General features: G+C 38.6%; 1 protein-coding gene and 1 pseudogene across 1 annotated transcript; one reads left to right on the forward strand and one right to left on the reverse strand.

Annotated features, from left to right (window-relative positions):
* Window positions 1-1,383: 1,383 nt before the first annotated feature.
* LOC135608982 (uncharacterized) lies at window positions 1,384-3,564 on the reverse strand (annotated as a pseudogene).
* A 319-nt stretch (window positions 3,565-3,883) lies between these two features.
* Window positions 3,884-16,075, forward strand: LOC135609864 (chaperone protein dnaJ GFA2, mitochondrial-like). The gene is made up of 18 exons (XM_065103602.1): window positions 3,884-4,145; window positions 4,234-4,312; window positions 4,441-4,509; window positions 4,631-4,722; window positions 6,336-6,416; window positions 6,489-6,527; window positions 8,484-8,609; window positions 11,424-11,474; window positions 11,568-11,655; window positions 11,757-11,821; window positions 11,914-11,988; window positions 12,804-12,876; window positions 13,371-13,462; window positions 13,534-13,605; window positions 15,184-15,240; window positions 15,347-15,395; window positions 15,575-15,638; window positions 15,744-16,075. Exons 1-18 carry the CDS (start codon window positions 4,059-4,061, stop codon window positions 15,841-15,843), a joined length of 1,359 nt encoding a protein of 452 aa, XP_064959674.1. The 5' UTR covers window positions 3,884-4,058; the 3' UTR covers window positions 15,844-16,075.
* The last annotated feature ends 287 nt before the right edge of the window (window positions 16,076-16,362 follow it).

Raw genomic sequence — 16,362 nt, forward strand, 5'->3', positions numbered from 1 at the left:
TCCCTCACGGGGTGACGATTTCCTGGTCGAGGTGCTCGTGGCTCGAGGCGACCGCCTACCTGCAAAAAAGGCCTTTTGTCGGGTGATTCCCAATTGTGGCCCTCCTTCTAGCGCCAAAATGTTAGTGAACAAAGATGTCGTGGCTGATGGGTCAGCACGACTAAGTCCACAGGTCGATGTCAGGAGTTCCTTGTTGGCTGAGCTGGACGCCAGGTAGGTCGGCCTTCGCGACAGGGTATTGGTCAGTGTCTGTTGGTCCAAGCGCCATCAATGTCGAGCTGCGTCTCTCCATTCCAGAGATAAGTGACAGCTCGACCTCCCTCACGGGGTGGCGATTTCTTGGTCGAGGCGCTCGTGGCTCGGGGCAATCGCCTACCTGCAAAAAAGGCCTTCGTCGGGTGATTCCTGACTGTAGCCCCTCCGACGAGCAAATCAATTGTTTGTGGAATTGTTCCCCTTTTTCTTTCTCTGGGCCGGATGCCGGCCAGAGGTCTTTATACTATTGTCTGAGAGTCAGTCGTATGCAGGTTGACGTGGTGGACGTACTAAACAGTTCCTTGGTACGGATTCTGACTTGTCGTGTCTCGGGGGCGGTGCTGTCTCGGGATTCCCGAGACGTGCCAAGCAATGGCTTGGTACAGATTCTGATCTGGCGTGTGACACCCACACTGGGTGTGGCGTGTCTTGGACCCAAAATAGGCCCTATCAGCAAGGATTTTTGAAATTTATATACACCTTGGTTTTCTCATACTTGGATTGGATCGGATTGCATGAGCAATTATGTGATCTTCATACTGCTCGACATAATGAAGATTTTGGAAACATTTCTCATATCCCTTTGGATTGCTCAACTGGACAGCAATCTAGCCACTGTCTAAATCGAGGGATACATCAAATCTAAAATGTCTAAAGTTACTATCTATACTGTGTGCATCATATGTTGGAGGCAGAAGGGTTTAAATGACTAAGTTCTTATTGTGGAGATACAATATTAAAGGCCTTCATAGTGTTGCTCACTTTCCAATAGAATTGCATGAAAAGAGTAGGAAAAGCATGGAAGAAACCAATTTTACTTCTTAAAAGCATAAAGCAATTCTGTTGATTATTGTTCTTTGGGGAAAAGAAAACAAAAGCTTGATTAAAGCTTTCACCGGTCAAGATTTGATACTCACATTGTACCCATAGCAAAGTTCTCACAGAACATCAATCACTATTGGACTTCTTGATGATCACTCCTCATGGAAAGGAATCAGATGGATTCTTTGAATCTTAAGCTAATTTTATTTTATGAATAAAGCAGCAAGGAGAAAAACCAAAAGGAAGCAAGAACAAAAAATCAATTAATTGAAAATAGTGTCCAGCAAGGGGAAAAAAAATGTTGTAATGACTACCTGTAAATATAGTATCCATTGTTAGCCTAAGAAGGAACTTCTAAAGCTTATTATTCCAGCAAACCCATGTGTACTATCATCTACCATGAACATAACATAAGCTTGCTGGATCAAGATAAACCTTCTCATGTAATTGAATATACAAAGAATATACAATAAACCATTTAGTTAATTTGTGAGCATTAAAAAAACTATGGGACTTATTTTTCTGTAGAGAGGTCTTCTTTTTTTTCTATGTCAAGGAATTTCTTTCCTCAACAAGACCGCCAATTTCCTCTTCCAGGACCCTGCCTTTCTTTCCGAAAGCATGATCAAGCTCTGCAAGCTTCTCCTCCAGTTTCTCTTCAATGGCATTGAATTTCTCTATAAGAATGTTATCTGTCTCCTTTGTTTCACTGAAATCTTCATCATCTTCCTCCAGGCCTGCCCCTTGTATCATTGTCTTTTCCTTCTCAAAGTCAGCACTGTCTACTATATCTTCAGGTGATCCTACTTGTTGATGCTAAATAACTCCAAAGTTTGCAGGATTATTTGGGTCATAGGCCTCTTTGCAGTCCGTCAACCAAACAGCTCGATTTAGCTTTTGGAGTAGAATGAATCTATCCTTCCCAATTGATTCTTTCAGGCGGGTCATCAGATCACGTATAACTCTGTATTCCAAAGGCAGTTTCAGATGTCGCTGCTCAAACTTGTCAATTTTCGTCATCCATTTGTGAGCTTCATCAAGTGTTTCTGTAAAAAACAACAAAAATGAGCTACCATGAAGCAACTCCCACATCCAAACAAAAGTAATTCTATGATGGAAATATACTTGAATTTCTGCATCTCATAAGATAATGACAAAACTGAGTGAAAATGAAACTGAGTCTTACCAATGATTTGGGAATTTTCATGCAAGAATATGCAAATAAACCTACCTCAGATAAATTGTAGACTGGATGGTTTAATTACAAGCTGAGAGAAATGCAACGCTTTCCCCATATCTAGATTCATTTCCTGCTCATGAAGGCTGATAATTGCCTAGATCATGCTCACTAATACTAATTAATCCTGTATCCATTTTTCTAATTTCATTATCAGCATTACTTAACCCATTTCATGACAGCCCAAATGACCAAATAAGCATCTTCAATGTACCAGAGGCTTCCTAAAATTGTTTGTATTATCTGTTACAAAATGGTACATCTAGAGGAATGAATAATTTACAGAGGAAATTTGCGGTCAACAGTTCAAACCCCATGAAAAATTCCCTAAAAGAGTGTTTCTGGTTTGCAGAATTCATATAAAATAACAAGATTCAACAATTTAATGTAAACTGAAGAAATGAGCTGTAATAATGATGAGACCAAAATATCATCTCCATCAAACCTTTGTCACTGGAATCTTTTATTAGTCGAAAAAGCTTAATTCCACTACCCAGATAAAGTAAGCTAGAAGACAACAGATTTGTTCTATCCCGACAACAATATGCAGACTTTGCACCACGCACGACTTCCAGTCTGACACCAGTTATCTATGCAGAAGACAAGACCTTTAACCTTAAGCAACAAAGAACTACACAATGTGCTCCAATTGAACAATCGTTCCTCAGATTTGGAAGATTACCAACATGCACGTAACAATCATGAAACATACCAGCCTCGGCGAAAAGTTCTTGAGAAGCTCCGAGTGGCGCTTGCACTTCTTCTCGAACTATCCAGACGCTTCTTCACCTCGTCGGGCGACAACCTCTCGTCATCATCACTCTCGGAGTCGGTGGGCACCCAGAACCGGTTGATGCTATCCGAGTCCTTAACTTTCGTCTTCTCTAGCTTCTCGATGAGCGGGACGACCCCCATGTAGTTCCCCTCGTCCTCGCCATCGAGGGCGATGCCAGCCTTCCTCCTCTCCTCCCGCGCCAGCTGCTTCGCCCGCTCCACCTCGGCGAGGAGATCCTGCACGACGCGGTCCCCCATCACGGGGTTGGCGGAGAAGTGGCGGACGGAGGGGAGAGCGGAGAGGATGGAGTTTGTGGGGAGTGGTGAGGGATTCGAAGGGGTGGTGAGGAGGCGGAGCGGGGGGGTTCCGAGAGGGTGGACGGAGGGAGAGGAGGCGAGACCAGATGGTGGTTGCCGCCATTGATGCGGGAGGAGAGCGGGAGGGAGACGAAGAAGGGGGCGGGGGAGATTAAACAATGACGGGTTTCACTGGGGATGAGAGTGGGTAATTTCTTTATTATTTTTATCCCTATAAATCTGCTTAAATCGAATGTGAAATCAAATTCTTTACCATTATTATTGTTATTATTATTATTATTATTATTTCTTTTTTATTGTATAATTTAATAGTTGTCGACTCTCCATAGCATCCGTAATGTTTCTCATATATTTGTAACGGTCAGATATGTCCATTATATACACCGTTATAATAGGCCGCGACGACACCGACCATCCGTTACCAAAGAGAAATCTCCAGAAGGTGCGCTCACTCCTAAAGAAAGCGCATGCTTAAAGACCCACATTTCCAGAACGTGCCCTAATTGCCCCTCTCACTTTAGCCTTCCTCCGCCGCCGGGAAAGCGCGCAGCGGTCGCTCCAAGATCACCGGCACCTTCGTCCTTCTCCGAGCCCTTCACCTGATGGAGAAAACCTACAATTAGACGTCCTGAGGTTTAGTTGGTTCTCCACGATGAGGCCTCACGCCGCTCGCCTCGCCTTCTGGTTCGCCCGCAGGTCTCTTCGATCGAAGCTCCTCGATGAATCTCCAATCATCGCTGTGCGTCTTTGCTGAATCTTCTTTCTTTTTTCTGTCTTCTACTTTCTTCTTTGATTTGCTTTCGGAACTTCGACGTCTTTTCTTATAGATTGAGGGCGCGTCTGGCCGGTTGGCTCCCGGGGTATGCAGCTCGTCTCGGGGATTTCGGAGTGGAATTTGTGATGAAGGTTCGGTGCGTTTGATTTTATCTTGTCTCTTCGGATATGGCGTGGTGGAAAAGTTAGGATCTTTTTCGGCTTTTATTATTATTATTATTTTCTGGGGGTAAATTGTGTATATCCTGCAAATTCTGCAGCTAAAGTTAGGCATGGCATTTTTGACGGAGCATTTCGGAGGCACTTTGTCTCGAGCAGGGCGTTTCATGGTACGTTATTGTATTTGCTTAACGCTTAGGATTCCCAAGTAATTAAAGACAATAACATTTTAAAGTGGGATGGGCAGAGGCTTGTTACCTAGAACTCTACATTTGCGTTGTTCCTGTTTAGGTACACGATCGGTATCTGCAAGGGATTATTATGATGTACTTGGTGTGAGCAAGAATGCAAGTGCCTCGGATATCAAGAAAGCTTACTATGCAGTTAAGTTTTCAAGCAATAGATTGTTGAAGTTATATCTAAGCATTATCCTTTCTGCAGATGTCTCATGTTATTCATTTTGTCATTTATCTTTTCAGTTTGCAACATGAACATGCCATATTCTATGACATCCTTAGCTAGTTTAGTTCGTTTAGGTGCCTGGTAATTCACACATCAAGTGAACTCAGAATTTCTAATGACATACATGTCATGCATCAAGATATTTAGGTAGCTCGGTAAGACAGTAACTATCTTATGTGTTCAGTTTGAATACATAACCTGCAAAAAAGAATGTATATTGAACTCTCTCACTTATACAAAATCTGTGATATCACTCCTATTGAACTTAACACCAAGAAGGAAATAATTAGTGTAGGTCTGATAATTAACTTTAATGTATGCTAAATCTTGGAATTTAATTTGTGAAATTAACAATAGGCTCAGACTTTGTCCCTGGGCTCATGCGACAAGTTGCAAGGGTCAGTGGAGCCTTATATGAATCATCTTATGAACCAACACATGACAGGATGTATGAGAACATCTTCATCAGAATCATGCATGTCTTTGACATCTTAGGTCTCCTCTTGAAATTGAAGGTGATATCACTCAAATTGAATTTACTAATTAGCAGGACATAATAGTAATGAAAATTAGCTTTTGTTGTATCTTGGAATCCAATTTGGGTATTAACAACAAAGACCAAGGGATCATATGGGTGTTATGTGAATATGATGAATCAACATGAGTGCGTGCAGGAGATGCAGGAGAGAACATTTTTATCAAGTAGAACATATCTTCTACACCCTAGGTCTCCTGTTTTGTTACTAATGGTGTGTTTGGACTAATCACATGTGAACTGTGTTGACAATTTTAACTAAATATGGATGATAAAAAGGTATTAGTTACCATCACAAAGCTTTGAATTCATGTTGACTATTATTGTAACTTCCCCACCTTGTTCTTTCGTCATCGCTAACCATTCATTTTACTTGATTAGATAGTTCAAGTCAGCTATATTTTTTTAAGAAGATTTCTCTGCAATGATAATACATCTCACCCCTCTTTTATTCTATATTATCTTCTTTTCCACCCTTCCTCCTCTCTCTCTCTCTCTCTCTCTCTCTCTCTCTTCCTTTCACCTTATTGTTGTTCCTTTAACCAGAGACCACAATCTGTCCTAAGTCATAATATTTGTTCCAGAGTCATGGTGGTTATTATGAAAATGCATGGCCCAGATTGGACTCACCAAATCTGTTGACAGCTTTTGACCTATCACAATGAAGAATCTTAAAACATGTTTGATGATTTCATCATTCATGCTTTGTGGATCCACAAAAAATTGAACTTTTGATTGAATGATATCCTTTATAGTGATGTGAATTGTGAACAATTATTTAAGCCATTTTGGGAGTTTTTCAGTCACAAAAATTCTCTCTCTCTCACTCTCTCTCTCTCTCTCTCTCTCTCTCTGTGTGCTGTGTGTAAATTGTTGTCAAGATTTTGTATGAGAATGATCCACTAGCTAGAGCACCATCATAAATGTATTTCATCTTTTTGTGTTCCATGAAATATATGCTCTCTGAAATTTTCTGACTTGTTTTTGGGCATTTTGTAGCTTGCCAAGAAGCTGCATCCTGACACTAACAAAGATGCTGATGCAGAAAGAAAGTTCCAAGAAGTTCAACGTGCATATGAGGTAGTATACCGTGGAACTGTTCCGTCATTTAATTCCAACTTTACCAACATAAAACATGAATATTTTTTGCAGGTTTTGAAGGATGAGGATAAGCGAAGACTATATGACCAGGTTTTGTAATTTTATATACATATATAAATAAATAAATAAATAAATATATATATATATATATATATATATATATATATATATATATATATATATATATATATATATGTATTTGCTTTTGTTTAGTTTTCCCTTATGATGTTAGCATAGATGGAACATGGGATAGTAATTGCTCATAAGTCCCTCCATTTTGGATATGAGTGGTTCTAATGGAATTAGAGCAGAGGGCAAGTAAGAAGAGAATGAAAGAGAGAAGAAAATCTGCAGAAGAAGAACCAGCTTAACGAGATGTACTCTAGGGAAAGAAAAGAGCACAGAACAAAAGATTGATGATGAAATTACTGGATATGTGAAATTCACGTCCAAAGAAGATATTTCATTCAAACTATCAATAATCTTTTCATCCTCAAGCTATATAATCTTGCGTTCTAGACTTTTAGAGACGGTCCTTGCACAATATGGACTTTAAGTGTGATGGATACTCTTCTAAGTTATGTTTGTTGGAATGAAGCAAAAAAAGCAAGTGAACAAGGTGCACTTCAAAATCCCCCAGTAAAGTAGAATGTAGCTGTTCCCAGAAAAAAAGGAAAATTTCAATTATGATACATTTTCAATCCTAACAATTCTAAGAATTTGAACAATTTTCTGTACAACCATAAACGAGTAACATATTATTACCTGAATTTGAACTGCGTCGATATGGATGATCCATTGCATCAAAAAGTAGTGTTTGACTGAAGGTTTGTTTGAGTCGGATTTAGGTTTAGTCTGAGTCATATTAGATTTAAGTCTTTGTGTTTCAAGAAATTTCATATTTTATTGTTATATTTATCTGCCATTGTGAGGGGTCATATATGATTTATGTTTGAGAGTTTTCTGAGTTGGAATTACACTGGTTGAAGGGGATTCAGTTTGTTTTTAACTTAGTTAAAGGGTCATGTCACAGATAGAAAAGGCTAGTTACAGTACTAATTCGATGTAAAAATCATGTTGGTTGGAAAACTTAGTGGGAAAATGATCCATGAAACAAAGCAAAACTGATTGGAAGATTATGGGAATATGATCTGTGAAAGGGCGTGAATCTGACGTTCAAGTTAAGGCGATGTCTGTTCCGTTGACGTGACATTTATGTCAATGAACACAGATGAAATTTCAGGGAGTCGAATCTTCCTTTTTTTTTTGTGTATGAAGATGAATTCGAAGAAGAATGCCTGTTGCTTCTATAAGTATTAAGCCTTAAAATTAGATTTTGGTCCTGACATAAGTGTCCTAAGATGGTTCATTTAGGAACCAGGGTCCAAAAGAAAGAATATATTCTACTCATCTGTGTGCAAATTAGGATAATTATTCTCACCAAGGTAGCTCCACTCAATTTGTATTGATCTTAGATCTTCACTTGATGATTTAGTAAAGAAAGAAGGTTTTTCTTTTTGGAATTGCCCATCTTCCCCACTTTTCTCCTTTCTATGACATGATCTGTGCCATGTTTGCATCATTAGCACCTTTTATCTTGAGCAAGCTCATATCTTTTGGACAAATATTATGCTCACGTGGAGTATTCATTGGGGTATGGGTTTATAAGTTCTATAGAACTCTACAAATTTGAGATATGCTTAATTTGTTTTCTTGTGCTTGGTATTTAATTATGGAGAATTGGGAATGTAGTGATTGTTAGTGTTGATCAGTTGATGTATTTAAGATGTTTTCTAAGTGAATTGTAGACCTTTAAAAGTTAAATCCAATGAGGAGTTCATGCTCAAGCAGCCATTGTGTTGTCTGATGATCATTTTACAGATTAGAATCAGCAGTTGGCTGTGTTAATGCATCTAGTTTATGTACGTTTGTGTTCTGCAGATTCACAAATGTATTTTCAGTTAAGTTTGTCACTGAGCAACTTGGATGTATGGATATTCGTAAACCTCGTTCTTTCTGTTATATCTTCTATCTGATACCTGGCAGGTTGGCCCTGATGCATTCGAACAAGCTGCAGCAGGAGGTGGTGCAGGTCCTGGTGGACCATTTGGAGGTGCTGGATTTGGAAATCCATTTGAAGATGTATTTGGTGGTGGCAGTAGATTCAATGATGTATGTACACTTTTGCAAAGTGATCTTTCAGTTTGTTTGCTTAATGTAGAAAGATGACTTTTCTGGTTACATTTGCTTTTGTATGCTTGATAAATTTGAGAGACAATTAGCCATGACCTTTGAAAAGAATATTTGGTCTTGTTTATTATCTGACTGTTTATAATCTGACCTTGAGGATCTAGGTTATTCAAAATTTTAATTTCTACCTAAAGCATTTCTAACCCGACATCGTTGAGCCTAAACTTACCATAAAAATGTATTTAAAGTCAATCAATTATCTTTTTTTTAAAATTGTTTCTAACCTGATTTGTTAAGTGACATATAATGAAAGCATGACGTAAATTTGGACCATACAAAAAGGTTCCAGCATGTAGGACTTAAAATATTTCCTTGGTTTGGTGTTTAAGAAGTTTATTTTAAGAGTTTCTGGCATTGGTCATTTGTTTATGCTCATAGGATGATTAGAAGAAGTCAATATGGTGGAAACATTGTTTCTTAATTCATACTTGTTATATGCATCCGTTATATTTAGGTGATAATTTACTTCCACTATTATCATCATTTACCAAACAAATGTTATTATCTCTTGTTACTTTGGTATCTGTGTCTCATCGATTCTCATATGTGATTTAAACATAAAGTTAATTTAATTTTAGGCTTTAGGTTACTGATTGCTTCATAGTGTATATCTTTTTTACAACTATCCATTTTGAATATATTTGTCATGCATGACTCATGTGGCTTCTTGGCTTAATTTCTCAATTTATTATTTTTTGTTTAATGATATCATTTTGTCCCATTTGGGTTTTGTGTTGGTTGGACTCTATATTGCTTCAGTCATGTACTTCAGTGAAGTTACCGGCAACCTGGGCACTTGTCTAGGTGCCCAGGCGAGGCGTGGCCCGAGCGCCCACCTTTTGGGCTGGGTGGTCTTCGCAGCCCGAGCACTGACCTGGGCCCAAGCACTAGGTGGGCTAGGCGCCTGCTTGGTTCAACTCATACTAGGTCGAGCCTGAGTTGAACCAAAATGTAGAACCAATCACTCTCTGGTTCGATTGAACCAGGTAATCTCATGCTCGAACACTTCGAATGCCCCTGCATGAGCTGTGCCCTAAATGCAGAATTGAGTCTTTCCCCAGAATTTTTTGCATGGTGGCAAACTTCCCCCCAATCAGCAAACGACGGAAACAGTGATAGCGACATCTTCCTCTAGCGGTAGCAGCAACGACGTCTTCCTACAGCAACAGTAGCAACCTCTTCCCCCAAAGGCAGCGTCTTCCTTTGATGGTGTCTTCATCCAGCAATAGTGGCGACGACGGCTTCTTCCCTCACAGTATATCTCTCTCTTTCTCCTCCTCATTCCTCCCTCATACCTCTTCCCCGTTAACTGTAGCCCCCTGTCCCCCCTGCCTTCTCATAGGCTCATAGCCCCTCTTCCCTTATTGCCGCACCTCTTCCCCTGTTGTCGCAGCTCGCCCCCCTCCCTGAACCAGAGCTTTCATCCCTCTTCCCGTCTCTCTTCCCCGAACTGCACCTCTTTCCTTGTTGCTGCAGCCCCGCTCCCTGGACCACAGTCCTCTTCCCTCTTCCCCTATTGCCGCAGCTCCCCTCTTCCCCGGACCACAGCTCTCTTCCCTCTTCCTTTGTTTCTGTACCTCTTCCTTTGTTGCCACAGCTCCCTTCTTCCCTCTTCCATCTTCCCTCTTCTCTTCACTCTTCCCCTGCTGTCGTAGCTCCCCTATCCAACAGTCACCCCTGTCGTCGCCGCACCCCGATTCAACTTTGATGTGTTATTTTAGTTTTAGTTTATTTTTTATTAATCATGATCTATAATTCTTAAATTATAATATTCGGGAGCAACTTGCTTTGCTTGGGCCAGCGTCTTGGGCATTTTGGGACTATGGCACCTTTTGGCACCTAGCGCTTTTGACAATACTGATGTACTTTGATATGATGACTCTATATTGCTTCATTCATTTCATGTGCTTTTATAGGATTTAGTGTCTCCTATTGGTTACCTTCTTTTGGAGGGAAGGACATCTCCTAGAGAGAATTGAGGAGAAAGAGAAAACAAGAGGAACAACAAAGGAAATTTGATAGCTTAACTTGTGTTGCCTCTGGGGCTTAGAAGATCTTTACTTATACTCTCTCTCTCTCTCTCTCTCTCTCTCTCTCTCTCTCTCTCTCTCTATCTATCTATCTATCTATCTATCTATCTATCTAAAGCAACATGGGTTTGAACATGAGCTTAAATACTCATAAGAAAAGTTTATTAAGCATTCCTCAATATTCCTCTTAAGCAACACTCTAGAACTCTTAAATTTGTGGATTAGACCCTGAAATTTGTTTTTCTTTATTGTCAAGATCTAAAAGGGAGTAATAAGTTGTTTTTCTTTATTGATTATGGCTTCTAGGGAAAAAAGATGTAAATTCAAAAAACATATTGTTTATGTCTTAGCTTTATCAGAGGTATATCTTCATAATATTTCTTATTGTTGCAAGAACCATATGCGCTATGCTTTGGGCTTTCAGGAACTAATGTACAAATACAAGAAATAAGAAATTCACATTTGTTGGCATGATAGCAGAAAACCAATGTGTGAGGTAGGATTATAGAGCAATCAGCTTTTGCCTTGTGTTGACAAATATGTCATCAATGAAAACCCTGTTGTTGCTTTTAGTCATAGATGACCTGTAGTTGTTTAAATTATTCTGACCAACAGTTCAAATTAGCCAAGTTGAATTATTTATCCTTATGTTTCAATTGTTACTAGTAATTGACTTTGACAGTTCCTTTTTTATCTCATGCCCTAGTTTTTCAAAAGCATGTTCGGAGATAGAGATTTTGGAGGACAAGATGTTAAGGTTCTACTTTCTCCTTTCCTGTTATGCATTCATATCTGAAGCTGTTATTCTTTCCTGGTTGCTAAATATTGCACTATCATTTTGCTATTACAGGTTCCTCTTGAAATTTCATTCATGGAAGCAGTCCAAGGGTGCACCAAGACAGTGACGTTTCAAACTGCTGTAACTTGTGAAGAATGTGGTATGATTTATGTTCTGCTGAGGAAAGCCAGCGATATCTAACTGTTTTTTTTTACATAGTTCTACCAAGTCCTTTAACATTATAGATTTGTTGCTTTCCAGATGGTGCTGGTTTCCCTCCTGGAACTAAGCCTGAAACCTGTAGGGCCTGCAGAGGTTCTGGAATGGTTAGATCATGAATACTTTGGTTTTATACTATAGTCCTTGTTACTTGACTGATGTTTTTACTTAGTTAAATTATCAATTTTTTACGTGGCAGATTTTCATGCAAAATGGCCCCTTCAGGCTGCAGACAACATGTTCACAGTGTGGGGGATCAGGAATTACCGTTAAGGTGAAATTTATTTGATGCATGGTTATTGCATTCTTTGGTAGTTACCGTGATTCTAGATATTCTTGGAGTATGGTGTGGTTTCTTTTTTACTTAAAAACCATGAACAATCTACACATTTAGGTTACAAATAAGAAACCTGATTTCTACAGAAGCTTAATGAACTACATAGAATTTCAATATATGATTGTTCTTCAAATCAGAAAATTCGAATGGCAAAAAGTGAGATAAAAGTCTAGCACTAGAGGAAGAATATAGAGTAGTATAAGTATATACTTTTCCAGCTGTTTCTGAGTAATGGCAGTTTTCTTAAACCATTGTGTATATGTTGGATATGTCATGATAATTTCAGACAAGAAACCATGAGAATTTCTTCTGCCTGGTTTTGTTTCTATTTGTGATTCCTAGCCGATTGAGGTTTTCCTTCAAGACTGTGCACTGACTGGTAATAAGTAACCAAGCATTGGATGCTTTGCCGTGCCTGAAACCTAAAAGGAAGATGGTTTCAGCATGAGACCTGAAAATTCTTGCCGGAAATCTGCATTGCTTATGACATCATCATCTTATGCAGTCATAAGAAATTTTTGTCTACACTCCTTTTTGGAAACTCGTACCTCACAAGTTCCATAAAAAGCAGTGTTTAGTCCTTGGTAGGATTTAGACAGCTTGGCATTTATATTAGCTGCAAAGCATTCTTAAATTAGATTCATATGATAGGTGGTCATTCTCATCAAGTTTTAGTTCTATTGCCTGTTCTGAGCCATCCTTGTTAATATGCCTGCTGATGAGGGCCAAACAAAATATTTTCCTTCTTGTAGAACCTATGCAAATCATGCAAAGGACAAAGAGTTGTGAGTGGTGTAAAGTCGGTCAAGCTGGATGTGATGCCTGGTACGTTTGAAAGATGAAAGCTAGTTGACATGTAACTTATTGATTCTGATGCTATATTCTTAAGATACAGTTTGTTTGCTATATGATTAATAAACTTGTCAATCTCCTCTACTTCTGGAATTTGCACATCCACCCAGGTTTCTCCCTTGTTCTTTGTTCTATTTCTTCTTGGTTGACTAATGTAGCAAGAGAGTAGCGGAGGCCAATTTTGTGTCTGCTTGTCTGCTATAACATGTAGTATTAAGGTTTTTTACATTTATAAATAGTTCTGTAACTCTTGCCCATGTGTGACTTTAACTCCATCGAAAAATTTGAATATCATATTAAAATTGAAAAATATATTTCTGTAACTAACTGAATGATTAGATGTCTATGAATCTTAACCACTTAACAATTTTACAAAGAATCTGTAGTGAAAAAAGAGGACGTTTGATATACCTTTTAAATGGTCCACCATTTGTAAACTTTATTTCTCTTGCTACATTTATATGCAGGAGTGGATAACGATGAGACTATAAAAGTTTATAGAAGTGGGGGAGCAGATCCTGATGGCAATCAACCTGGTGATCTTTATGTTACTGTAAAGGTGAGCAATTTTTCTCCCTATCAAAAGATGAGCTGAAGTTAATTTACTGAAACATGGAAATTTTATTGCAGGTCAGGGAGGACCCTGTTTTTAGGAGGGAGAAGGCAGACATTCATGTTGATGCTGTCTTAAGTATCACCCAGGTATTTACTACTATGTTCATATGTACCTTGTAGCACGCTTGGATTTTTAGTTACATAATAATTGTTTCAGTCAAGATTTGATTTCTTAGTCCGAGAACCATACTGGTGGACTGGTATGGTATTGGTACGCTGGGGCATACCATGTGTTGGTTCATACTCGTATGTTTTGACACTTATATTGTCTAGAAAAAAAGGGGGTTTAGGGTGTGAATAAATTTGTCCTAATAAGTTGATAAACAATAAATAGAAGTTTTGACTAAATAATGAGTGAATATTGGGAATTGAAATATGCTTTAAAAGTGGATTACAATTGTACATTAAGAAAACATGTCTAAATTTAAAGTCCTAAACATGAAATATTAAATAAGAAACTAATCTGATACCATAAATTATGCCTTCAATGGGAGGTGATTCAAGATCCTTGATGTCAAGGTTTTAAATCTCAGCCTGGTGGTAGTTTCGATTGGCAGTGGAAATGGAATTGCATTGGACACCTCGGTACTAGTTGGTGCCACTTGGACCACAAAGAGATGGAGTGAAGAGGGGAGGAGAAGGAGAAGAGGAGGATTGGCAAAAGGGAGAGGAAAAGGTAGAAGAGGTGCGGATGAGATGGAGGTGGCAATAAAGGGGAAGAGGAGGATGAGATGACACGATGACAATATAGGAGGCAACTACATTGGAGGCGGATAAGGCATACTGGAGATGAAGCGGCAATCCTTGTGGGAGGCAGTGGCTATGAGATGAAGTCGGGTGGAGGTGGTAACACCTCAGGGCAACGGAGAGGAGGATGAGGTGGAGGGGTGAGAGAGATACATGAAAGAGAGAGGAAAGAGAGCATAAGAGGACTATACAAAGAAAATTAGAGAAAAAACTAACAACTGCTAAAAGATTAAAAATAATGGGCATTCTGAGCGGTAGGCTTGTTGTCATGTACATCTGGTTTTAACTATTAAGGCTTTGACTGTATTAAACAGTAAGCCAGTATGAACTAAAATTGAGCGAAAACCAGTGGTTTGCATACTATTATACTATTGGACTGGTAATTATGGGCCTTTACCGATCAAGTTTGATTGGTTTTTAAATTGTGTTCAATATGACTTGGTTGTAGATCAAGATTGTAAAATTGAAAAACCCTGTGTGTGAAACCAATCCTCCGATATCTGATAATAGTAAACAGTCTGATTGAATGTGGTAGCAGTCATGGTCTCATCATCATTTATTAACTGTGTTTTTTATTTACATTGTATTTGCCAGACTTTAGAAATAGTTTTCTGAAGAAAAAAGTTATATTCAATGCTTAGTCTGTCTTTGAAGGAGAGAAAGGAACAATTGCAACAGATCAAATTTCGGTGCCCAGAGTAAATGAATAATTGCAACAATGGGGCATTTGGTCATGTGCATATGAATATGGCAGATGTTATTAAGGAACTATATATATAGTTCCTGTATCATTAGTATATGAACTCTGACAACGTGGTCTTGGACTACAGTGTCTAAGCAGTTGTAACAACTAGCATTTTACTGATTATATATGTGTTATTTGTCTAAACTGCTGTTGATTGAATGTCATATCTTCAGGCAATTTTAGGAGGAACAATTCAAGTGCCAACTCTCACAGGAGATGTAGTTCTTAAGGTTGGTCAGATTGTATTTGTTGCCATTTCTGAAATATTATCAATTAGAACTCCCTCTAACCATTCAACGAATATCACACAACCGGTGCCATTTCTCTACTTTTCAGGTTAGGCCTGGTACTCAACCTGCTCAGAAGGTTGTCCTGAGGGGGAAAGGTAAGCATGGCTAAGATTAATTCAATCAATTTCCTCTTGGTCCTTTTCGTGGGAGGTTGTTGATTGTCATTGCTGATAAACACAAAAATGATGCTAATTTGTTTGACCATCCCTATTCGAGAGAAAGTAAAATGATGTAGGTTTAGTATCAAATCTTATTCTGAGCATTTGATTCGCAGGAATAAAGACGAGGAACAGTTCCTACGGGGACCAATATGTTCATTTTAACGTGAACATACCAGTGTAAGTTTCTTTTAACCTTCTTGTTAATATAATTTGAACCTTCATTTGGTGTACATCATGGAGAGATCTAGGATTTACTTGGTAAAACTGTCTTTGCTTCGGCAGAAATTTGACGCAGAGGCAACGTATGTTGATCGAGGAGTTTGCGAAAGAGGAGCAACGAGAAGACGAAAAAGGAGCCACAGCTGCAGGCGCATCGGGATGAATTGCCCCCACAGCTTTCAGAACATGTCGAGACTAAAATTACTTTATATCTCAAGCTTTAATATCATACGATACGTATTTCTATGGTCCTATTTAGTAAAACTCCATCATAGGATTTCGTAGTCGAGCTGATGATGTAATTAATCAGAGACAGCAATTCCCCGCAGGGCTGAGATTCTGTGCCTGATGAATGCATCATCGTGAATGAAATCGAAGCTCAAAGTTTTATTTGAGTGTTGATGTTCACATTTGAGGCTTTATGGGTTGATCCAATAGTTCGAGTATTATTGCAAATGGTATTGCCTCGGTACTAATAATAAAAAATAATTTAAAGCAACAAAACATTGATAATATTACTTGATCGAAATTCCACTTTGATGCATTTTCATACACGTAATAACATAAAAATTGAATTAAGTAAAATATTGATAAATTTATTTTTTATTTTTTTTTTGAATTATGAAATAATCAAAAGACTCCTGAAAATAATCGTTTCCTTGATAGGGGTAAATTAGTCATC

This window comes from Musa acuminata, chromosome BXJ2-4 (genome assembly GCF_036884655.1).
Source record: "Musa acuminata AAA Group cultivar baxijiao chromosome BXJ2-4, Cavendish_Baxijiao_AAA, whole genome shotgun sequence".
NCBI lineage: Eukaryota > Viridiplantae > Streptophyta > Magnoliopsida > Zingiberales > Musaceae > Musa > Musa acuminata.